The sequence below is a fragment of the Salmo salar genome, chromosome 18, assembly GCF_965601325.2.
Source record: "Salmo salar chromosome 18, fSalSal1, whole genome shotgun sequence".
Lineage (NCBI taxonomy): Eukaryota > Metazoa > Chordata > Actinopteri > Salmoniformes > Salmonidae > Salmo > Salmo salar.
In genome coordinates, this window is record NC_138308.1 from 63,569,063 (window position 1) to 63,590,947 (window position 21,885).

Here is a 21,885-nt window from a genome sequence, read left to right on the forward strand (position 1 = left end):
TTTTCTCAAAACATAGACTTTGCATTCAGGCCAAATAATTACATTTTTGTCTCATCAGACCACATAATCTTTTGCCTTATTCTCTCATAGTCTTGCACGTGTCTTTTTTGCAAACTAAAGGTGTGCTGCCATGTGCCTTTTTCTCATGAGTGACTTCCATCTTGCCACTCTCCCATAAGCCCAGATTGGTGCAGTGCTGTGCTCCCATCTCAGCCAAGAAACTCTCTAGCTCTGACAGAGTTGTCAATCAGTTCTTCGTCACCTCCCTGACCAAGGTCCTTCTTACCCGGTTGCTCAGTTTGTTTCAGACAGCCAGATCTAGGCAGAGTCTGGGTAGTTATATATTTTTAAAATTTCCCAATGATGGAGACCACCGTTCTCTTGGAAACTTTCAACACTCCAGAAATTGTTTTATACCGTTCCCCAATTCTATCTCAGAGATATATGGATAGTTCCTTTCTGCTCTGACATGCACCGTCAACTGTGGGACCTGTTATAGACAGGTGTGTTTCTGTCTAAAATGTCATGTCTAAACAATTGAACTGGCCACAGGTGGACTCCAATCAAGTTGTAGTGACATCTCAAGGACGATCAAAGGAAATTGGATGCACCTGAGTTCAATTTGAAGTGGCATAGCAAAGGTGTGTGAATGACTACATAAATTACACTTTTGGATTTCATTTTTTTTAATAATAAAATGTTTTCACTTTGTCATTGTGAGATATTGTGTTGATGGGTGAGAAAATATATTTTTTTAAATACATTTTGAATTCAGGCTGTTACGCAACAAAATGTGGAATAAGTCAAGGTGTATGAATAGTTTCTGAAGGCACTGTATGTCATGGTGAGAGTCCATATAATGGTACTTTCACAAACACTATTAGCCCACAGATATGTGTAATGCTTTAATCCTAATAAGTGGCTGCTAAGGGAAACATCTTAGATGTAATGTGAGCTCAGTGTAATATCGGGAATCTAGTGAAGGAGAGCGCTGATTTATTTTAATCCAAGTTGAAAACCTATTAGCTATTTACAGAGAAATTATAAATGGCATCACGTCAGGGCTGAATATGCTAATTCAGTGGGGAGGTACAGTGTCATTCGAATCTAATCCCATCAAGGGAGTAGGGTGAAAATATCACCCAATTTTGCAATGCAAATAGAAAGGCAAGGAACTTGAGGATGCCCTGAATGATTTGTGTTCCAAAAGATTCTCTATATTAAAGCTTAGATGAAGGAACATAGCAGCCATGTTTTTATATGTGGGATGAATGTAGTTGAGCATTTCCCTTTTTTAATAAGTAAGTGCCGAAGAAATGTTTGAAATGCAGGTGTGAAGAAATATTGTCAATAGTTTTAAAGGAGTAAATGACTAGTGTTGTTGACCTGTAAAATGGTCTGCCGTTCTGAGGACTGGTTGTGTAGTTAATTGTACTGGGAGTTGTAGTTGGACTGGGATGATTTCAGCTTTTACAGTCTTCACTTTCCTGGAACGCTGAGCCTTCAATTAAACGATTCAGAAATAATATTAATAAATTGTGCCCTGACTGACTGTTAAGTGACTATTACAATGCATCACCTCCTAGTCACACTCCTAGATGCCCCATTACCCACATTTAGTCGTTCCACCTGGCTGATAAAGTTCTAAATCACAGTCTGGTATGGGAATATAAATGTGTGAGGGCATAGTGTGGTGTAGAAATAAATGCAACCATGCAACCTTCTCCCTCTTGCAGTTTGTTAGGCAGCCAACTGTATGTGGTTCTCAAATTGATTTCAAATACTTACCACATGGTGGTTAAATCATTTTTGTACCATGTGACCTTTAAGTGATTTGAAACATTGTGCAGTTCCTTTAAAAAATAATGGAATGTTGTTAAGATTATAAATGATTCTGACCAGTCTCAGAGTCAGTGTTTTCCATATTCTTTACATGGAAAGATCCTGACTATGCAAAGTAGCCTTTATTATTAAACCAAATCAATTCAAAGTTAATTCGTCATATACACAGGATACATCAGGGTATAAACGGTGCAATTAAATGCTTACTTGAGAGCTACCTCCCAACAGTGTAGTGAAATATAGTAAAAATAAAAGTAACAACAATAACACAATAAGGCAAAAAGTGGTAAACAAATATTAAAAAGTATACAAGTAGTAGTAAAACTAGCAGCAGTAGAGCATTAAGATGTGGTGGGAAATATACACTGAGTATACCAAACATTACGAACACCTTCCTAATATTGAGTTGCACATAATAATAATAATAATCTCAAATAATCTCTGCAAATAATCTCTGAACCTCATGTTTGTGCAGGTGGACAGCTAAGGATGCTGTTTAACAGTCTTATGGCCTGGAGGTAGAAACTGTCTGAGACCAGATGCTCTGCTACCGTCTGCCCTCACTGGATAGGGCAAGCAGAAGCATCAGTCAAAGACAGAGCCAAAGTATCTTGTCCTTAAGCCTCACCATCCCTTGCAGGCTTTTAGACCTTAAGTGGCTCAGTGGTGTTATATAAAGCCGGCAGTGTTCATAAATATCTCATAGAGACTTGTAAAAGTAAGTGAAATGATGCTGTCTAGTCTCACAAGACACATCCCACTGGGCACAGACGTCAATTTCATTTAAATGTTTATTCAACCAGTGGGATAGGAGCTTGTATTGGAATGCAAAGAACAACCTTCCATTGTTTGGTATTCATTTACCATGGTGCAAGGCAGAGGGGCAGTGCGAACGGCCCAGTACATCACTGGGGCCAAGCTTCCTGCCATCCAGGACCTGTATACCAGGCGGTGTCAGAGGAAGGCCCTAAAAATTGTCAAAGACTCCAGCCACCCTAGTCATATACTGTTCTCTCTGCTACCACATGGCAAGCGGTACCGGAGCGCCAAGTCTAGGTCCAAGAGGCTTCTAAACAGCTTCTACCCCCAAGCCATAAGACTCCTGAACATCTAGTCAAATGGCTATCCAGACTATTTGCATTGCCCCACCTTTCCACACTACTGCCACTCTCTGTTGTCATCTATGCGTAGTCACTAATAACTCTACCTACATGTACATACTTCCCCAACTAACCGGTGCCCCCGCACATTGACTCTGTACCGGCACCCCCCTGTATATATTGTTATTTTTTACTGCTGCTCTTTAATTACTTGTTACTTTTATCTCTTATTCTTCTCCATATTTTTTTTTAACTGCACTGTTGTTTAGGGGCTCGTAAGTAAGCATTTCACTGTAAGGTCTACTCCTGTTGTATTCGGCGCATGTGACTAATACAATTTGATATAAAAAAAAAAAAAGACTGTGGTACATTGTTTTGTATTATTAAAGCTGAATATATCCTCACTGTAAAGCTCAGGAACAACGAAGCCCATTTCCCAGAAAATCATGTCTATAAAGTCCAGTACATGTCTGTCAAAAAAGGTGCTATCTAGAACCTAAAAGGGTTCTTCGGCTGTCCCCCATAGGAGAACCCGTTGAATAACTATTTTTGGCTCCAGGTAGAACCCTATTGGGTGCCATGTAGAACTTTTCCCCCAGAGGGTTCTACCTTGAACCAAAAAGGGTTCTCCTATGGGGACAACCAAAGAACCTGTTTGGAACCCTTTTTTCTAAGAGTGTAGCAATATTCCAATGGCCAAATGTGCTTATTTTATTTTTTGATCTAGTTATCCAGTTCATTCAGATAATTCAGAGCCAACTCTCTCATTGGTGTTAATGGCCTAAGCATAATACAAACCTTTCATAAGATTAAGGTCCAATGTTTTATAAACTTATACATCATCTGGTTTATCTTTTCTCTCTCCCTTTCTATCTCTCTGTATTTCTCGTTCTTCCTCTGTCCCCTCAGAATTTGCTGATTCTGGTGAGTTACTTTTCTAATTATCTCTTTTTTACCCCTTGTAAGCTAACCATTGTAACAATACATACTATACTGACCATCTTGCATGCATGGGACTGGGAGATACACTGGGGCCAAACACTGAGAGAACTAAGTACATGATTTGTTCTTTGCCACACGTCCAAATAAAGTAGAGGACAGAGGACTATGGAAAGACCAAAAACAGTCAGTGGCCGACCATTGCCCACTGTATCTGTGGTGTGTTTGCACAGTTGAGAAGATTCTTGCCACTTTGATTCCTTAATAAATCTACATGTTTTCAGGATGACACAAACAGCATGTGTCATAGTATTTTAGTCTCTGACACTAGCAAAAATGTATTTTGGTAGCTTGGTATGTTCAAAATAATGTGTTAGTATTATGGTCAGCTAGCTAGTCATAAAGTGTAACAAACCACACCTAACTTTACACTTTGAGTGTCTTTTTATAGACATTCCTTTTGACTTAGAAGTCAAGACAAAAATGACACAAACATTTGGGAAATGTGTTTAGAAATCCTTGCAGTGTCAGGCACATTACACATTTTCATTACAGTTTTTTTTTTTTGCTGCATTTTGTACTGTAAGTACTGTAAGTGGTATATAAACTGTAAATGCAAAACTCTAAACTGATGGCACTTGTAATGTAACCATGGATGTTTAACTTGCAGAAATGGGTAATTTGGTCATTTTTGAGTTGTATCATTTCTGTTTTATTGTGTTCATCCTGTTTTATTGAAGGTCCTTTTTTGGAAGAGACAATTCAAATCTGGCTACGCCCTGTGCTATTATTACACACCACAACTATCAGCACACTCTCTTTTTCCATCAGTGTGGCGCTAAAAACAATATCACTTAGGAGCTGCATCAAATATTGAACTGCAGAAAACAGGGGGAGGGGTTGGCTACATTGAACATTTTGGTTTTGTGCCTGAGCTCTCTGAATAGCAAAATCATGCCATAGTAAGCAGCACAGCCTTACAGTACATCTAAGTTCTTAACTAGACCTTTGATCCGACCACAGTCTGGTCATCTGTGGAGTTTTGAATATTCATAGCTGAGATTAGCGTCATTGTCAGAGGTTTACACAGATCTGTGACTGGGGGAATTAGAACTTTTGGGATAAATAAAACAAAATGTGTGCTCCATCTCGATCTAGTTCGCAATTTAGATAGCTAGTTGAAAAATGTGAACTCTGTCCTGAACATGGTATACACTGGGAAAATAGAAAAAAATTAAATAGTGGCGCGAAGTCATGTCAACAAAATGTGAACGACAGGGTTGGTAGCTCATCCCAGAGCACGCTCTGGCAGAGCATATGATGAAGAACAAAGACGCTATGCTCGTACGCTAATAGAAAAAATATGTTATCTAGAACCTTTTTAAAGGCTTATTCGGCTAGCCCCATAGGAGAGCCCTTTTTGGTTCCATGTTTTTTTTAAATTTAACTAGGCAAGTTAGTTTAGAACAAATTATTATTTAAATGACTGCCTACACTGGCCAAACCCGGACAACGCTGGGCCAATTGTGCGCCGCCCTATGGGACTCCCAATCATGGCCGGTTGTGGTATAGCCTTGATTCAAACCAGGGTGTCTGTAGTGATGGCTCTAGCACTGAGATGCAGTGTCTTAGACTGCTGCGCCACTCAGGAGCTCCATGTAGAGCCTTTTCCCCAGAAAAAAGTTTTACCTGGAACCCATAAGGGTTCTATCTGGAACCAAAAATGGTTATCCTATGGGGACAGCCAAAGAACCCTTTTGGATCCCTTTTTTCTAAGAGAGAACTGCATGCTGTGATAGGATCCGGAAGCAGTTAGGTTTAGCATCTCTAGAAATCAACAACTTGTGTTAGTCACAAATTCATAGATGATAGTAGACAAAATAAATTAACTAATACAATACAATTTGGTGCTTTGTCTTGGAGGGACAAAAGCCAAGTTGACGTTTGACTAGGTATGCGGTACAAGCCCTGCCTTCAGTGATGGTCCGCCCCTGATGATAGGGATCATAATGTGACAGGGCTATGTACTTACTCACTGTAGCACTTTGAGATAGTTTTTCAATGAAATGTGCATTATAAATTCAATGTACAATGAATGTGCTTGCACACATACAATTTATTCTGCCCACTCTAGCGCTTAAATTATTTAAGTTATTATGATTTGTAAACATGAAACCAACTTTTAAATGTGCCGATGGCCCCAACTTGGATTGCTTGAGGAAATATTTATTACATTTATACTTTTAGTACTACAACAATATTTAATACATTCCCAACATATTTCAATGACAGTAAATGGGTCATAGACTTACATGGGGAAAATTACACCATTTAAGCTATAAACAACAAACCAGCGTTGAGATGTTCAGACTGACCCAACTTTGATTCCTTTTCAAAGGTTTTTTGATACTATGTATACTTTTTGAATTATAACCATATTAAATGTTCATAAAAGCGCCATAGGCTTGAATGGGAAGTATTTGCATTTGCCACTGCTCCAACGTAGGTGGCTTGCATTCAGATTTATGAGACTATTAGTTATTTTCCTACTATAACGATTTGAATTTTGCATGAAATAATGTGTTTGAATGAGAACTATAGGAAGACAGTAATAGCTATTCAAAATAGTCCTGCTCCTTGTCCAATTAAGCTACAAGACCAACTTTAAAATGTTCAGGCTATTCTTACTTCAAACTTTATAACTACACTAAACAAAAATATAAACTTAACATGCAATAATTTCAAAGATTTTACTGAGTTACAGTTCATTTAAGAAAATCAGTCAAGTGAAATAAATTCATTGGGCCCATAATCTGTTGGTCACAGATACCTTAAAAAAAGGTTGGGGCATGGATCAGAAAACCAGTCAGTATCTACATTTGAGTAATTTAGGAGATGTTCTTATCCAGAGCAAGTTACAGTAGTGAATGCATACAATTTTGTATTGGTCCCCCGTGGGAATCAAACCCACAACCCTGGCGCCATGCTCTACCAACTGAGCCACAGTGGACCACCATTTGCCTCGTGCAGCGTGGCACGTCTCCTTCGCATAGAGTTGATCAGGCTGTTGATTGTGGCCTGTGGAACGTTGTCCCACTCCTCTTCAATGGCTGTGCGAAGTTGCTGGATATTGGCGGGAACTGAAACACGCTGTCGTACACATCGATCCAGAGCATCCCAAACATGCTCAATGCGTGACATGTCTGGTGAGGATGGAAGAACTGGGCCATTTTCGTGCTGTGCCTTATCATGCTGATTAAAACATGAGGTGATGGCGGCGGATGAATGGCATGACAATGGGCCTCAGGATCTCGTCATAGTATCTTTGTGCATTCAAATTGCCATCGATAAAATGTAATTGTGTTTGTTGTCCATAGCTTATGCCTTCCCATAATATAACCCCACCAACCCAATGGTGCACTCTGTTCACAACGTTGACATCAGCAAACCGCTCACCCACACGACTCCTTACACGCTGTCTGCCATCTGCCTGGTACAGTTGAAACAGGGATTCATCCATGAAGAGTACACTTCTCCAGCGTGCCAGTGGCCATTGAAGGTGAGCATTTGCCCACTGAAGTCAGTTACGACGCCGAACTGTGGTCAGGTCAAGACCCTGGTGAGGACGACGAGAAGGCAGATGAGCTTCCCTAAGACAGTTTCTGTGCAGAATTTCTTCGGTTGTGTAAACCCACAGTTTCATCAGCTGTCCGGGTGGCTGGTCTCAGACAATCCCACAGGTGAAGAAGCCTGATGTGGAGGTCCTGGGCTGGCATGGTTACACATGGTCTGCGGTTGTGAGGCTGGTTGGACGTACTGCCAAATTCTCTAAAACAATGCTTATGGTGGAGAAATTAACATTCAATTCTCTGGCAACAGCTCTGGTGGATATTCCTGCAGTCAGCATGCCAATTGCACGTTACCTCAAAACTTGAGACATCTGTGGCATTGTGTTGTATGACAAAACTGCACATTTTAGAGTGGCCTTTTATTGTCCCAAAACAAGGTGCACCTGTGTAAGGCTCATGTTGTTCAATTAGCTTCATGGGGCTCTCGAGTGGAGTAGCGATCTAAGACACTGCATCTCAGTGCTAGAAATGTCACTACAGACCCTGGTTCAGTTCCAGGCTGTATCACAACCAGCCATGATTGGGAGTTCCATAGGGCAGTGCACAATTGGCCCAGTGTCACCCGGGGTAGGCCGTCATTGTAAATAATAATTTGTTCTTAACTGACTTGCCTAGTTAAATAAAAAAAATGTATATGCCACACCTGTCAGGTAGATGGATTATGTTGGCAAAGGAGAAATGCTCACTAACAGGAATGCCAACAATTTGAGAAATAAGCTTCTTGTGGATATGGAACATTTCTGGAATCTTTTATATCAGCTCAGTTAATATTTTTGTTCAGTTTATATTTGCATACTTTAGCATAAAACATATAACCAACAGTAACTCTTGAACTGTTCAAGCTAGAGTCACCAAACCAACATTCACATGTTCAAGCTATCCAATCAATCAATCTTTCCATCGCAATTTAAGCTACAACACCAACTATCATAACTTCAAATTCTTTAAAACCCTTATAAACTATAACTATATTCATTAGCCGACATTAGCATAGCATAACTTTTGAACCATTCAAACTAGACACCTAAACTACATTAACATGTTCAGGCTATCTGTCACGGGCGTCGTATGAATTGGACCAAAACGCAGCGGGAATGTGAATACTCATCTTCTTTAATGAAGGAAACCATAAACACTTAACAAACATCGACAAGAAACAGTCCTGTTAGGTGCAACAAACACTAAACAGGAAACAACTACCCACAAATCCCATAGAATAAAACACCCCTCTTAGATAGGACCTTCAATTAGAAGCAACGAGGAGCAGCTGCTTCCAATTGAAGGTCAACCCAATAAACACCACATAGAAATAGACATACTAGAACTAACATAGAAATAGACTAACAAAGAACATAGCCCAACAAACCCCGAAACACTAAACAAACACCCCCTGCCACGCCCTGACCAAACTACAATAACAAACAACCTCTTTTACTGGTCAGGATGTGACACTATCATATTCTATCAATCAATCAATGAATTCTCCCATCTAAATCAAATCACATTTTATTGGTCTCATACACACGTTTAGCAGATATTATTGCGGGTGTAGCAAAATGCTTGTGTTTCTAGCTCCGACAGTGTAGTAATATCTAACAAGTAATATCTAACAATTTCACAACATATGCACACAAATCTAAGGAATTAAGAATATATAAATATATGGACGAGCAATGTTAGAGTGGCATTGACTAAGATACAGTAGAATAGAATACAGTATATACATACGAGATGAGTAATGCAAAATATGTAAACATTATTAAAGTGACTAGTGTTCCATTTATTAAAGTGATTTCAAGTCTATGCATATAGGCAGCAGCCTCTAATATGCTACTGATGGCTATTAAACAGTCTGATGGCCTTGAGATAGAAGCTGTTCTTCAGTCTCTCGGTCCCAGCTTTGATGCACCTGCACTGACCTCATCTTCTGGATAATAGTGGGGTGAATAGGCAGTTGCTCGGGTGGTTGTTGTCCTTGATGATCTTCTTGGCCTTCCTGTGACATCGGGTGTTGTAGGTATCCTGGAGGGCAGATAGTTTGCCCCCGGTGATGTGTTGAGCAGACCGCACCACCCTCTGGAGAAACCTGCATTTTTGGGCGGTGCAGTTGCCGTACCAGGCGGTGATACAGCCCAACAGGATGCTCTCAATTGTGCATCTGTAAACGTTTGTGGGGGTTTTAGGTGCCAAACCAAATTTCTTCAGCCTCCTGAGGTTGAAGAGGCACTGTTGCGCATTCTTCACCACACTGTCTGTGTGGGTGGACCATTTGAGTTTGTCAGTGATGTGTACGCCGACGAACTTGAAGCTTTCCACCTTCTCCACTGCGGTCCCGTCAATGTGGATAGGGGGGTGCTTCCTCTGCTGTTTCCTGAAGTCCACATTCATCTCCTTTGTTTTGTTGACATTGAGTGAGAGGTTATTTTCCTGGCACCACACTCCCAGAGCCCTCACCTCCTCCCTGTAGGCTGTCTCATCGTTGTTGGTAATCAAGCCTACATCTGCAAACTTGATGATTGAGCTGGATGCGAGACTGGCCACACAGTCTTGGGTGAACAGGGAGTACAGGAGGGGGCTGAGCACGCACCTTTGTGGGGCCCCAGTCTTGAGGATCAGCAAAGTGGAGGTGTTGTTTTCTACCTTCACCACCTGGGGGCGGCCCATCAGGAAGTCCAGGACCCAGTTGCACAGGGCAGTGTTCAGACCCAGTGTCTCGAGCTTAATGATGAGCTTGGAGGGTGCTAATGTGTTGAATGCCGAGTTATTGTCAATGAACAACATTCTGACAGGTATTCCTCTTGTCCAGATGGGATATGGCAGTGTGCGGTGCGATGGAGATTGCATCGTCTGTGGATCTATTGGGGCAGTAAGCAAATTGAAGTGGGTCTAGGGTGACAGGTAAGGTAGAGGTGATATTGTCCTTGACTAGTCTCTCAAAGCACTTTCATGATGACAAAGTGAGTGCTACAGGGCGATTGTCATTTAGTTCAGCTATCTTTGCTTTCTTGGGTACAGCAACAATGGTGGCCATCTTGAAGCATGTGGTGACAGAAGACTGGGATAGGGTGATTGAATATGTCCATCAACACACCAGCCAGCTGGTCTGCGCATGCTCTGAGGATGCGGCTAGGAATGCGGTCTGGGCCTGCAACTTGCAAGGGTTAACACGCTTAAATGTCTTACTCACGTTGGCCACGGAGAAGGAGTGCCCACAGTCCTTGGTAGCGGGACGCGTTGGTGGCACTGTGTTATCCTCAAAGCGGGCAAAGAAGGTGTTTAGGTTGTCTGGAAGCAAGCCGTCGGTGTCTGCGACGTGGCTGGTTTTCCTTTTGTAGTCCGTGATTGTCTGTAGACCCTGCCACAGCTCGGGTGACAGGTTGCCGAGTGTTGGGCCAGCAACCGAAAGGTTGCTAGATCAAATCCCAGAGCTGACAAGGTAAAAATCTGTTGTTCTGCTCCTGAACAAGGCAGTTACCCACTGTTACTAGGCTGTCATTGTAAATAAGACTTTGTTCTTAACTGACTTTCCTAGTTAAATAAAGGTAAAATAAATACATTTATGTCGTGTGTCTTAGCCTTTGAATTGCGACTCCACTTTGTCTCTATACTAACGTTTTGCCTGTTTGATTGCCTTGCGGAGGGCATAACTACACTGTTTGTATTCTGCCATATTCCCAGTCACCTTGCCATGGTTAAATGCAGTGGTTTGCACTTTCAGTTTTGCGCGAATGCTGCCATCTATCCACAGTTTCTGGTTAGGGTAGGTTTTAATAGTCACAGTGGGTGCAACATCTCCTGTACACTTCCTGTTAAACTCATTCACCGTATCAGTATATTGTGTCAATGTTATTATCGGAGGCTACGCGGAACATATCCCAGTCCGCGTGATCAAATCTATCTTGAAGCGTGAATTCCGATTGGTCAGACCAGCGTTGAATAGTCCTTAGCACGGGTACATCCTGTTTGAGTTTCTGCCTATAGGAAGGGAGGAGCAAAATGGAGGAATTGTCAGATTTGCTGAAAGGAGGGCGGGGGAGGGCCTTGTAGGCATCCCGGAAGTTGGAGTAGCAGTGGTCGAGTGATTTTAGCAGCGCAAGTACTACAGTCAATGTTTTGATAGAACTTCGGCACCCTTTTTCTTAAATATGCTTTGTTAAAATCTACCAGCTACAATAAATGCGGCCTCAGGATATGTGGTTTCCAGTTTGCATAAAGTCCAGTGAAGTTCTATGAGGGCTGTCGTGGTATCGGCTTGAGGGGGGATATACACGGCTGTGACTATAACCGAAGAGAATTCTCTTGGGAGATAATATGGTCAGCATTTGATTGTGAGGTATTGTAGATCGGGTGAACAAAAGGACTTGAGTTCCTATATGTTATCACAATCACACCATGAGTCGTTAATTATTAAACATACACCCCCACCCTTCTTCTTCCCGGAGAGATATTTATTCCTGTCTGCGTGATTAACTGAGAACCCAACTGGCTGGACGGTTGAGAGTGCCATGCTTCCGGGAAAAGGAGTATCTTATAATCCCTGATGTGTCTGGGGAAAGAAATCCTCGCCCTGATTACGTTAACTTTACTATCCAGAGACTGAACATTAGCAAGTAATATACTCAAATGTACCTCTCCTCTGCTGGCGGTGTTTTGGGTCGGCCTCTGGAATTAGATCAATTGCCCTGGGGGGTGCAAACAAAGGATCCGATTTGAGAAAATCGTATTCCTGGTCGTAGTGCTGGTAGTGCTGGTGAGTTACCAATAGTTTTTTCCGGCTGTATGTAATAACACAAAATATTTTCTGGGCTCAAAATGTAAGAAATAATACATAAAACAACAAAATACTGCAAAGTTTCCTAAGAGCTGGAAGCACGGTAGCCCTCTCTGTTGGTGCCATTTTCAACCTACTTTTTCAACTATAACTAGTCACTCCATTACAACTGCAGTCACTTCCACTACTATAACTTATTTCACAACCATTAATACTTTATGAAAGCTAGCAAGCACACACATTTTCTTCAGGAAATCTACTAATTATTATTATTATTAATTTATTATTATTATTATTATTATTACAGACTCCTCATTGGATATTTTGTATACCCCATATATAATAAAGGGAGACTAGATAATTTCTGCATTGTGGTGTGGACATGTTGTTGCTGTTATCTTGTCTGTAATGACCATTTCTGTATGGCATTGACCATTGCTGAACAGACAATTACCATGAATGGTTCACCTGCCAACACACACACTCACCAAAAGTACCTCTTGTCACACAGTTTAATGAAGTGTGGCTTACAGTAAATATTGCTCATGAAATCAAAAATGATAAATTTTTCAACAAAGAGTGGCTTATCTGGTAGATTAGATATGCCATTTAAAGGTTGCTAGATCGAAACCCCGAGCTGACAAGGTAAAAATCTGTCGTTCTGTCCCTGAACAAGGCAGTTAATCTACTGTTCCCATGCCGTCATTGTAAATAATATTTTTTCTTAACTGACTTGCCTAGTTAAACAACAGTTAAATAAAAAAATTAAAATAGATATTTACAAACAATCAATACTAGATCACTATATGATTCTTTGTTCTATAAATAATATATTCTAAACTCAGCAAAAAAAAGAAAAGTCCTCTCATTGTCAACTGCGTTTATTTTCAGCAAACTTAACGTGTAAATATTTGTATGCACATAACAAGATTCAACAACTGAGACATACACTGAACAAGTTCCACAGACATGTGACTAGCAGAAATTGAATAATGTGTCCCTGAACAAAGAGAGGGTCAAAATCAAATGTAACAGTCAGTATCTGGTGTGGCCACCAGCTGCATTAAGTACTGCAGTGCATCTCCACCAAGGCACCTGCAAGTTCCCGGACATTTCTGGGGGGGAATGGCCCTAGCCCTCACCCTCCGATCCAACAGGTCGCAGATGTGCTCAATGGGATTGAGATCCGGGCTCTTCGCTGGCCATGGCAGAACACTGACATTCCTGTCTTGCAGGAAATCACACACAGAATGAGCAATATGGCTGGTGGCATTGTCATGCTGGAGGGTCATGTCAGGATGAGCATGCAGGAAGGGTACCACATGAGGGAGGAAGATGTCTTCCCTGTAACTCACAGCGTTGAAATTGCCTGCAATAACAAGGTCAGTCCGATGATGCTGTGACACACCGCCCCAGACCATGACGAACCCTCCACCTCCAAATCGATCCCGAGTACAGGCCTCGGTGTAACGTTCATTCCTTTGACGATAAACGCGAATCCGACCATCACCCCTGGTGAGACAAAACCGCAACTCGTCAGAGAAGAGCACTTTTTGCCAGTCCTGTCTGGTCCAGCGATGGTGGGTTTGTGCCCATAAGCGACATTGTTGCCAGTGATGTCTGGTGAGGACCTGCCTTACTACAGGCCTACAAAACCTCAGTCAAGCCTCTCTCAGCCTATTGCGGACAGTCTGAGCACTGATGGAGGGATTGTGCATTCAGGGTGTAACTCGGGCAATTGTTGTTGCCATCCTGTACCTGTCCCGCAGGTGTGATGTTCGGATGTACAGATCCTGTGCAGGTGTTGTTACACGTGGTCTGCCACTGCGAGGACAATCAGCCCTCCGTCCTATCTCCCTGTAGCGCTGTCTTAGGCGTCTCACAGTATGGACATTGCAATTTTTTGCCCTGACCACATCTGCAGTCCTCCAGCCTCCTTGCAACATACCTAAGGCACGTTCACGCAGATGAGCAGGGATCCTGATCATCTTTCTTTTGGTGTTTTTCAGAGTCAGTAGAAAGGCCTCTTTGGTGTCCTAAGTTTTCATAACTGTGACCTTAATTGCCTACCGTCTGTAAGCTGTTAGTTTCTTAATGACCATTCCACAGATGCGTGTTCATTAATTGTTTATGTTTCATTGAACAAGCATGGGATACAGTGTTTAAACCCTTTACAATGAAGATCTGTGAAGTTATTTGGATTTTTACGAATTATCTTTGAAAGGCAGGGTTCTGAATAAGGGACGTTTCTCTTTTTGCTGAGTTTATCAGAAAGATCAATAGTAATGCAACTTTCATGTATCATGTTATATGTAAATCCCATGTCAAGTGTGGTATAGTATTCTGGTGACACTCTGGTGTCCGAACTACCCCTGGTCTTGCGTGTGTGTCTGGTCATGGCACCTGGTTGTCGTCGCCCCCATACAGTCTTATGACCCAGAATGTAGCCACATTGTATCTATGATCGTATGCTATCCATTCATAATTGATCACGCAGCTCAATATGTGCCCCCCGCCCACCCCAGCCCTGTTCAGTATTCACCCCATGCCTCCTTTTTTTTTAGGAAACCTAAGAGGTTTGCTGCTACAACCACTCAGTGCTCAGATGCCTTTACTACCCCACACAAAAATTGTTAGATGAATGATTGGGCCTTGACTAAATTATGTAAGCCCTCCCCCCCAACTCGGAGCATCGTAGACGAGTTTTTACACCTAATGGTGCTACGATGCTCCGAGTTGGGGGGGCTTACATAATTTAGTCAAGACCCAAATCGTTCATCTAACAATTTCTGTTGAAAGAATCAATGTTAAAAGCCTTTTGCTCCAGGACACTGCATTTTCATTACGAAAAAAATAAAATACAGTAAAGAGGTCATGCCACAAGGACAAAAATAACAACAAGTTCTTATGTCCTGTTGCAAACAAACATAAGAGGGATTTCATTAAAGGCACAGTGCAGTCAAAAATGTGATTTTTCTGTGTTTAATATACAAAAAAAGAAAAGGAGAGCCACACACTCAAGGAACTCAGATGCAATAATGTAATGACCTAATAACCAACATTTCAACAGACAAGCTGTCTTCATCAGGGTATAATGACAAACACTGTGGGTCACTAGTTATATGGTGTCAAAGGACACACACAGGTGTCTGTAATCATGGCCAGGTGTAGCCTGATATCATTGGTTAATTCTCAGATATAAACAGAACATACAAAAACATGAATGGATAGCATACGATCATAGATACAATGTGGCTACATAGGCTGACAAACATTTACAATGAATAGCAAAAACACAATATTCACAAGAATGGCTTCAGATCAAAGTCTACGTTGAGCCTGAAGGGAGCAAGGGTCTTTAAATTAAAGATCCAGGCAGCGTCTTGTTTAAACTAGCTTCCAAAAAGTGGGCCACGATGCTCTGAGATTTGTACTTTTAATTTGCGATTTGTTTTACCCACATTATTTTTACCACAAGGACAAGTTATAAGATAAATAACTGCCTTAGTGGAGCATGTGATAACACCTTTGATTGGGATCTGTTTTCCTGTTTGGGGATGTTTTGAAGGATCTACATTTGTAAGTGCCATTGTATTGAGTGCAGCCATTGCAGTTGAGTGCAGCCGCTACAATAGGACGCCCTGGAGGTTTTGTAACATTCTTGTGTAATTTCGGCAAAGTATAGAAAGTGGAAATTTTAGGGTGTTGAATAGCCAAAAAGTTGTTCTTTTTTGGTGATTTGACCAGAACTTAAATACCCATCAAGGACAGTGAATAATAGATAGTGTTCTGAAATTGGGAAGTGGGGTCACTTCTGAGTCTCTTGTAAAAGGTCTTGTCTATAACACTCATTTACATAAACTGTTCAATCCATGAGAACAACCGACCCCCCCCCCCCCCCCCCCCCTTATCGGCAGGTAAGGACTGGCGTATCGGATTGTAAATGTTTTTCATCCTTAGGTAAATTATGGAAAAATATGTACTCCTGGTATCTGTGACCATCAGACGCATATCTGTATTCCCAGTCATGTAAAATCTATAGATTAGGCCCTAATTTATTTATTTCAATTGACTGATTTCCTTATATGATCTGTGACTCTGTACAATCTTTGAAATTGTTGCATGTTGCGTTTATATTTTGGTTCAGTGTAGCTGTGGTCATCTGACTAGAATCAACAAGGGCTTTCTACAACAATAGCAATATTAGCGCAGCTAGCTAGCTAACATTGACTAGACCATAAAGCAACACACAGGGACATGCATTGCCAAACAACACTACTGTCACCTTCTGGTTTGGAGTATTTAAACAAGGCTAAGTGGCTGACAATTTTGAGGTCTTTGCTGTGTGAACACAAACATTTAATAATCCTACTGGTGTGTCTGAGCTATTAGCTATACCATTGTTAGAGCCTCTATGTACACTGAGTGTACAAAACATTAAGGACAAAAGCTCTTTCCATGACATAGACTGACCAGGTGAATCCAGGTTAAAGCTATGATCCCTTATTGATGTCACCTGTTAATAAATCAATTTCAATCAGTGTAGATGAAGGGGAGGAGACAGGTTAAAGAAGGATTTTTAAGTCTTGAGGTAATTGAGACATACAGTGGGGGAAAAAAGTATTTGATCCCCTGCTGATTTTGTACGTTTGCCCACTTACAAAGAAATTATCAGTCTCTAATTTTAATGGTAGGTTTATATGAACAGTGAGAGACAGAATAACAACAAAAATAACGCATGTCAAAAATGTTATAAAATGATTTCCATTTCAATGAGGGCAATAAGTATTTGACCGCTCTGCAAAACATGACTTAGTACTTGGTGGCAAAACACTTGTTAGCAATCACAGAGGTCAGACGTTTCTTGTAATTGGCCACCAGGTTTGCACACATCTCAGGAGGGATTTTGTCCCACTCCTCTTTGCAGATCTTCTCCAAGTCATTAAGGTTTCGAGGCTGATGTTTGGCAACTCGAACCTTCAGCTCCCTCCACAGATTTTCTATGGGATTAAGGTCTGGAGACTGGCTAGGCCACTCCAGGACCTTAATGTGCTTCTTTTTGAGCTACTCCTTTGTTGCCTTGGCCGTGTGTTTTGGGTCATTGTCATGCTGGAATACCCATCCATGACCCATTTTCAATGCCCTGGCTGAGGGAAGGAGGTTCTCACCCAAGATTTGACAGTACATGGCCCCGTCAAATGATGTGGTGAAGTTGTTCTGTCCCCTTAGCAGAAAAACACCCCCAAAGCATAATGTTTCCACCTCAATGTTTGACGGTGGAGATGGTGTTCTTGGGGTCATAGGCAGCATTCCTCCTCCTCCAAACACGGCGAGTTGAGTTGATGCCAAAGAGCTCCATTTCGGTCTAATCTAACCACAACACTTTCACCAGTTGTCCTCTGAATCATTCAGATGTTCATTGGCAAACTTCAGACCGTCATATATATGTATTCTTGAGCAGGGGGACCTTGCGGGCGCTGCAGGATTTCAGTCCTTCACGGCGTAGTGTGTTACCAATTGTTTTCTTGGTGACAATGGTCCCAGCTGCCTTGAGATCATTGACAAGATCCTCCCGTGTAGTTCTGGGCTGATTCCTCACCGTTCTCATGATCATTGCAACCCCACGAGGTGAGATCTTCCGTGGAGCCCCAGGCCGAGGGATATTGACAGTTCTTTTGTGTTTCTTCCATTTGCGAATAATCGCACCAAATGTTGTCACCTTCTCACCAAGCTGCTTGGCGATGGTCTTGTAGCCCATTCCAGCCTTGTTTAGGTCTACAATCTTGTCCCTGACATCCTTGGAGAGCTCTTTGGTCTTGGCCATGGTGGAGAGTTTGGAATCTGATTGATTGATTGCTTCTGTGGACATGTGTCTTTTTTTACAGGTAACAAGCTGCGGTTAGGAGCACTCCCTTTAAGAGTGTGCTCCTAATCGCAGCTCGTTACCTGTATAAAAGACACCTGGGAGCCAGAAATCTTTCTGATTGAGAGGGGGTCAAATACTTATTTCCCTCATTAAAATTCAAATCAATTTCTAACATTTTTGACATGCGTTTTTCTGGATATTTTTGTTGTTATTCTGTCTCTCACTGTTCAAATAAACCTACCATTAGAATTATAGACTGATCCTTTCTTTATCAGTGGGCAAACATACAAAATCAGCATGGGATCAAATACTTTTTCCCCCCACTGTAGATTGTGTATGTGTGCCATTCTGATGGTGAATGGGCAAGACAAAAGATTTAAGTGTCTTTGAACAGGATATGGTAGTAGGTGCCAGGCGCACCGGTTTGTGTCAAGAACTGCAACATTCCTTGGGTTTTCATGCTTAACAGTTTCCTGTGTGTATCAAGAATGATCCACCACCCAAAGGACATCTAGCCAACTTGACACAACTGTGGGAAGCATTGGAGTGAATTGAGGCTGTTCTGAGGGCAAAACGGGGGAGGGGGCTGCTCAATATTAGGAAGGTGTCCTTAATGTTTTGTACACTCAGTGTATATTGAGATCCCTGAAACCACAGAATAACCATCAAATGAAAAATGTATATTCCCTCAATTCTGTTAGATTCAACATGTAGCTACTGGATATATACAGTTGAAGTCAGAAGTTTACATACACCTTAGCCAAATACATTTAAATGTAGTTTGTCACAATTCCTGACATTTAATCCTAATAAAATTGTCTTAGGTCAGTTAGGATCAGCACTTTATTTTAAGAATGTGAAATGTCAGAATAATAGTAGAGAGGATTTATTCCAGCTTTTATTTCTTTCATCACATTCCCAGTGAGTCAGAAGTTTATATACACTCAATTAGTATTTGGTAGCATTGCCTTTAAATTGTTTAACTTGGGTCAAACGTTTTGGGTAGCCTTCCACAATAAGTTGGATGAATTTTGTCTCAGGCCTCCTTGCTCGCACATGCTTTTTCAGTTCTGTCCACACATTTTCTGTAGGAATGAGGTCAGGGCTTTGTGATGGCCACTCCAATACCTTGACTTTGTTGTCCTTAGGCCATTTGCCACAACTTTGGAAGTATGCTTGGGGTCATTGTCCATTTGGAAGACCCATTTGCGACCAAGCTTTAACTTCCTGACTGATGTCTTGAGATGTTGCTTCAATATATCCACATAATTTTCCTATCTCATGATGCCATCTATTTTGTGAAGTGCAGTCCCTGCTGCAGCAAAGCACCCCCACAACATGATGCTGCCACACCCCTGCTTCACAGTTGGGATGGTGTTCTTCAGCTTGTAAGCGTCCCCCTTTTCCCTCCAAACATAACGATGGTCATTATGGCCAAACAGTTCTATTTTTGTTTCATCAGACCAGAGGACATTTCTCCAAAAAGTACAATCTTTGTCCCCATGTGCAGTTGCAAACCGTAGTCTGGCATTTTTATGGCGGTTTTTGAGCAGTGGCTTCTTCCTTGCTGAGCGGCCTTTCAGGTTATGTCAATATAGGACTCGTTTTACGGTGGATATAGATACTTTTGTACTGCTTTCCTCCAGCATCTTCACAAGGTCCTTTGCTGTTGTTCTGGGATTGATTTGCACTTTTCGCACCAAAGTAGGTTCATCTCAAGGAGACGGAACGTGTCTCCTTCCTTAGTGGTATGACGGCTGCGTGGTCCCATGGGGATTATACTTGCATTCTATTGTTTGTACAGATGAACGTGGTACCTTCAGGCATTTGGAAATTGCTCCCAAGGATGAACCAGACAATACTACAATACTCTACAATACTCTACAGTACTTTTCTGAGGTCTTGGCTGATTTCTTTTGATTTTCCCATGATGTCAAGCAAAGAGGCACTGAGCTTGAAGGTAGGCCTTGAAATACATCCACAGGTACACCTCCAATTGATTCAAATGATGTCAATTAGCCAATCAGAAGCTTCTAAAGCCATTACATCATTTTCTGGAATTTTCCAAGCTGTTTAAAGGCACAGTCAACTTAGTGTATGTAAACTTCTGACCCACTGGAATTGTGATACAGTAAATTATAAGTGAAATAATATGTCTATGAACAATTGTTGGAAAAATGACTTGTCATGCAAAGTAGATGTCCTCACTGACTTGCCAAACTAGTTTGTTAACAAGACATTTGTGGAGTGGTTAAAAAACGAGTTTAATGATTACAACCTAAGTGTATGTAAACTTCTGACTTCAACTGTATCTTGGATAGGAAATTGTTATTCATTCAAAGTAGGTATAAGCATTCAATTGTTTTTGTTGTCATGAAGTCCTTGCTCCTTTGTTTTGCATTTATGCAGTGATGTCTTGGTCTGAGAGAGAATTTGCTATCCTTGTCTATGCTGTGTGTGTAATGCTAAACCTTCAAAATGTCTTGTTCTTCATGCACCTTTGCTTTTCTATGTCTTTGTTGCCTTACCCTTGTCTTTTGCTGTAACGTTGTAGAACTTGGGACTTATGGAAAACTAAAATATTATCACACAATGACCGAGGAAGGTAAGCCTTTTCAATAGATTATTTGAGTCACTTTTCTCATTTGTTTTATTTTTCTCTACATTTTGGTCACTTTGCCTCATGCTTCATTATTTTGTGCTTGTAATGTATGTTTTTTTCTTGGTTTGATCACCTCTCTAAGAGATTTCACTAACATAAGTGCAGATATTGTTGCCATGCCCTTTGTAACTTTCTATTTTTGCCATTTACATTTTTGTTATTTGTGCTCAGAGGTATTTTACATTTGTTGTATGTTTTAGTGTTTCTTGATTGATCGTATTTGTTATTATTAATGTTGATTTATACTAAATGTCACCTTGGAACACACCATACAGGAATGAAGGAACTATACTTGGGATCCTCAGATCTTTTATTTTCTCTTTTATTTATTTTACTCTGGAAATTCTATTTTTAATTTGTGAAGCTGAAGTTAATATGTGCAGTGTCGACCATACAGTTCTCAAAATGTTTGTGAGAGATTTTTCACTTACTCTTTTTAGATCTTCTCTTTTCCTGATGGGTCTAAATTTGACTATAATTTAGCAGGCAGAGGGATCATGCTAAGTTATTTTCCCAACACTGGTCTGCTAGTGAGTGGATATGCACTGTCCTGGTTTGTGATTACTCTCTGACCCAGGTCATTGACAATAGAAATGCAAGATTTATATCGGTATCTGACTCTTTTCCATGCAAACAGACACACACACATGCACAAACATACACACAGACTCCCCCAAAAAACATTGAGCATCGCATCAGTCCTGTCATCTTGGAGAAACAGATCGGCCATGTGTCAGCACACTCTCGGAAGCCCCACAATCGACAGTGAGAGCAGAACTGCGTATGCACATAAGATTTACGTCACCAATTTTGGTATTGTGGAGTGACTCATCCACCCAGGAATTGCATAACAGTATCAGAAAACAGAGTAGCAACAGAGAGATAATGTAATAATGATCATTGGGAAAGGGCTGTCTTTGATTAAATTTGGTAATTAACTTTGAAGATAGATAGATATTTTCTATACTTACACCAGTCCCAATGACAAGAAAAGGCTCATGCTGTGTAAAGGCTTGGAAATACAAATAAATATTTTTGAAGTGACAGTGATTTAGTAAACAATGTATGGCATAGGG

At 41.1% G+C, this 21,885-nt stretch overlaps 1 protein-coding gene across 3 annotated transcripts in view; it reads left to right on the forward strand.

The window, feature by feature from the left end:
- Positions 1-21,885, forward strand: part of LOC106577456 (sodium/potassium/calcium exchanger 2) — a 184,137-nt gene that overhangs the window by 109,575 nt on the left and 52,677 nt on the right. For 2 of the 3 annotated variants that reach the window (XM_014155447.3, XM_014155448.3), the window contains 2 exons: positions 3,852-3,866; positions 20,702-20,752. In XM_014155447.3, coding sequence (XP_014010922.1) covers positions 3,852-3,866; positions 20,702-20,752 — 66 coding nt within the window. The remainder of the gene's footprint in view (positions 1-3,851; positions 3,867-20,701; positions 20,753-21,885) is intronic. The other variant, XM_014155450.3, reaches the window with a different exon arrangement.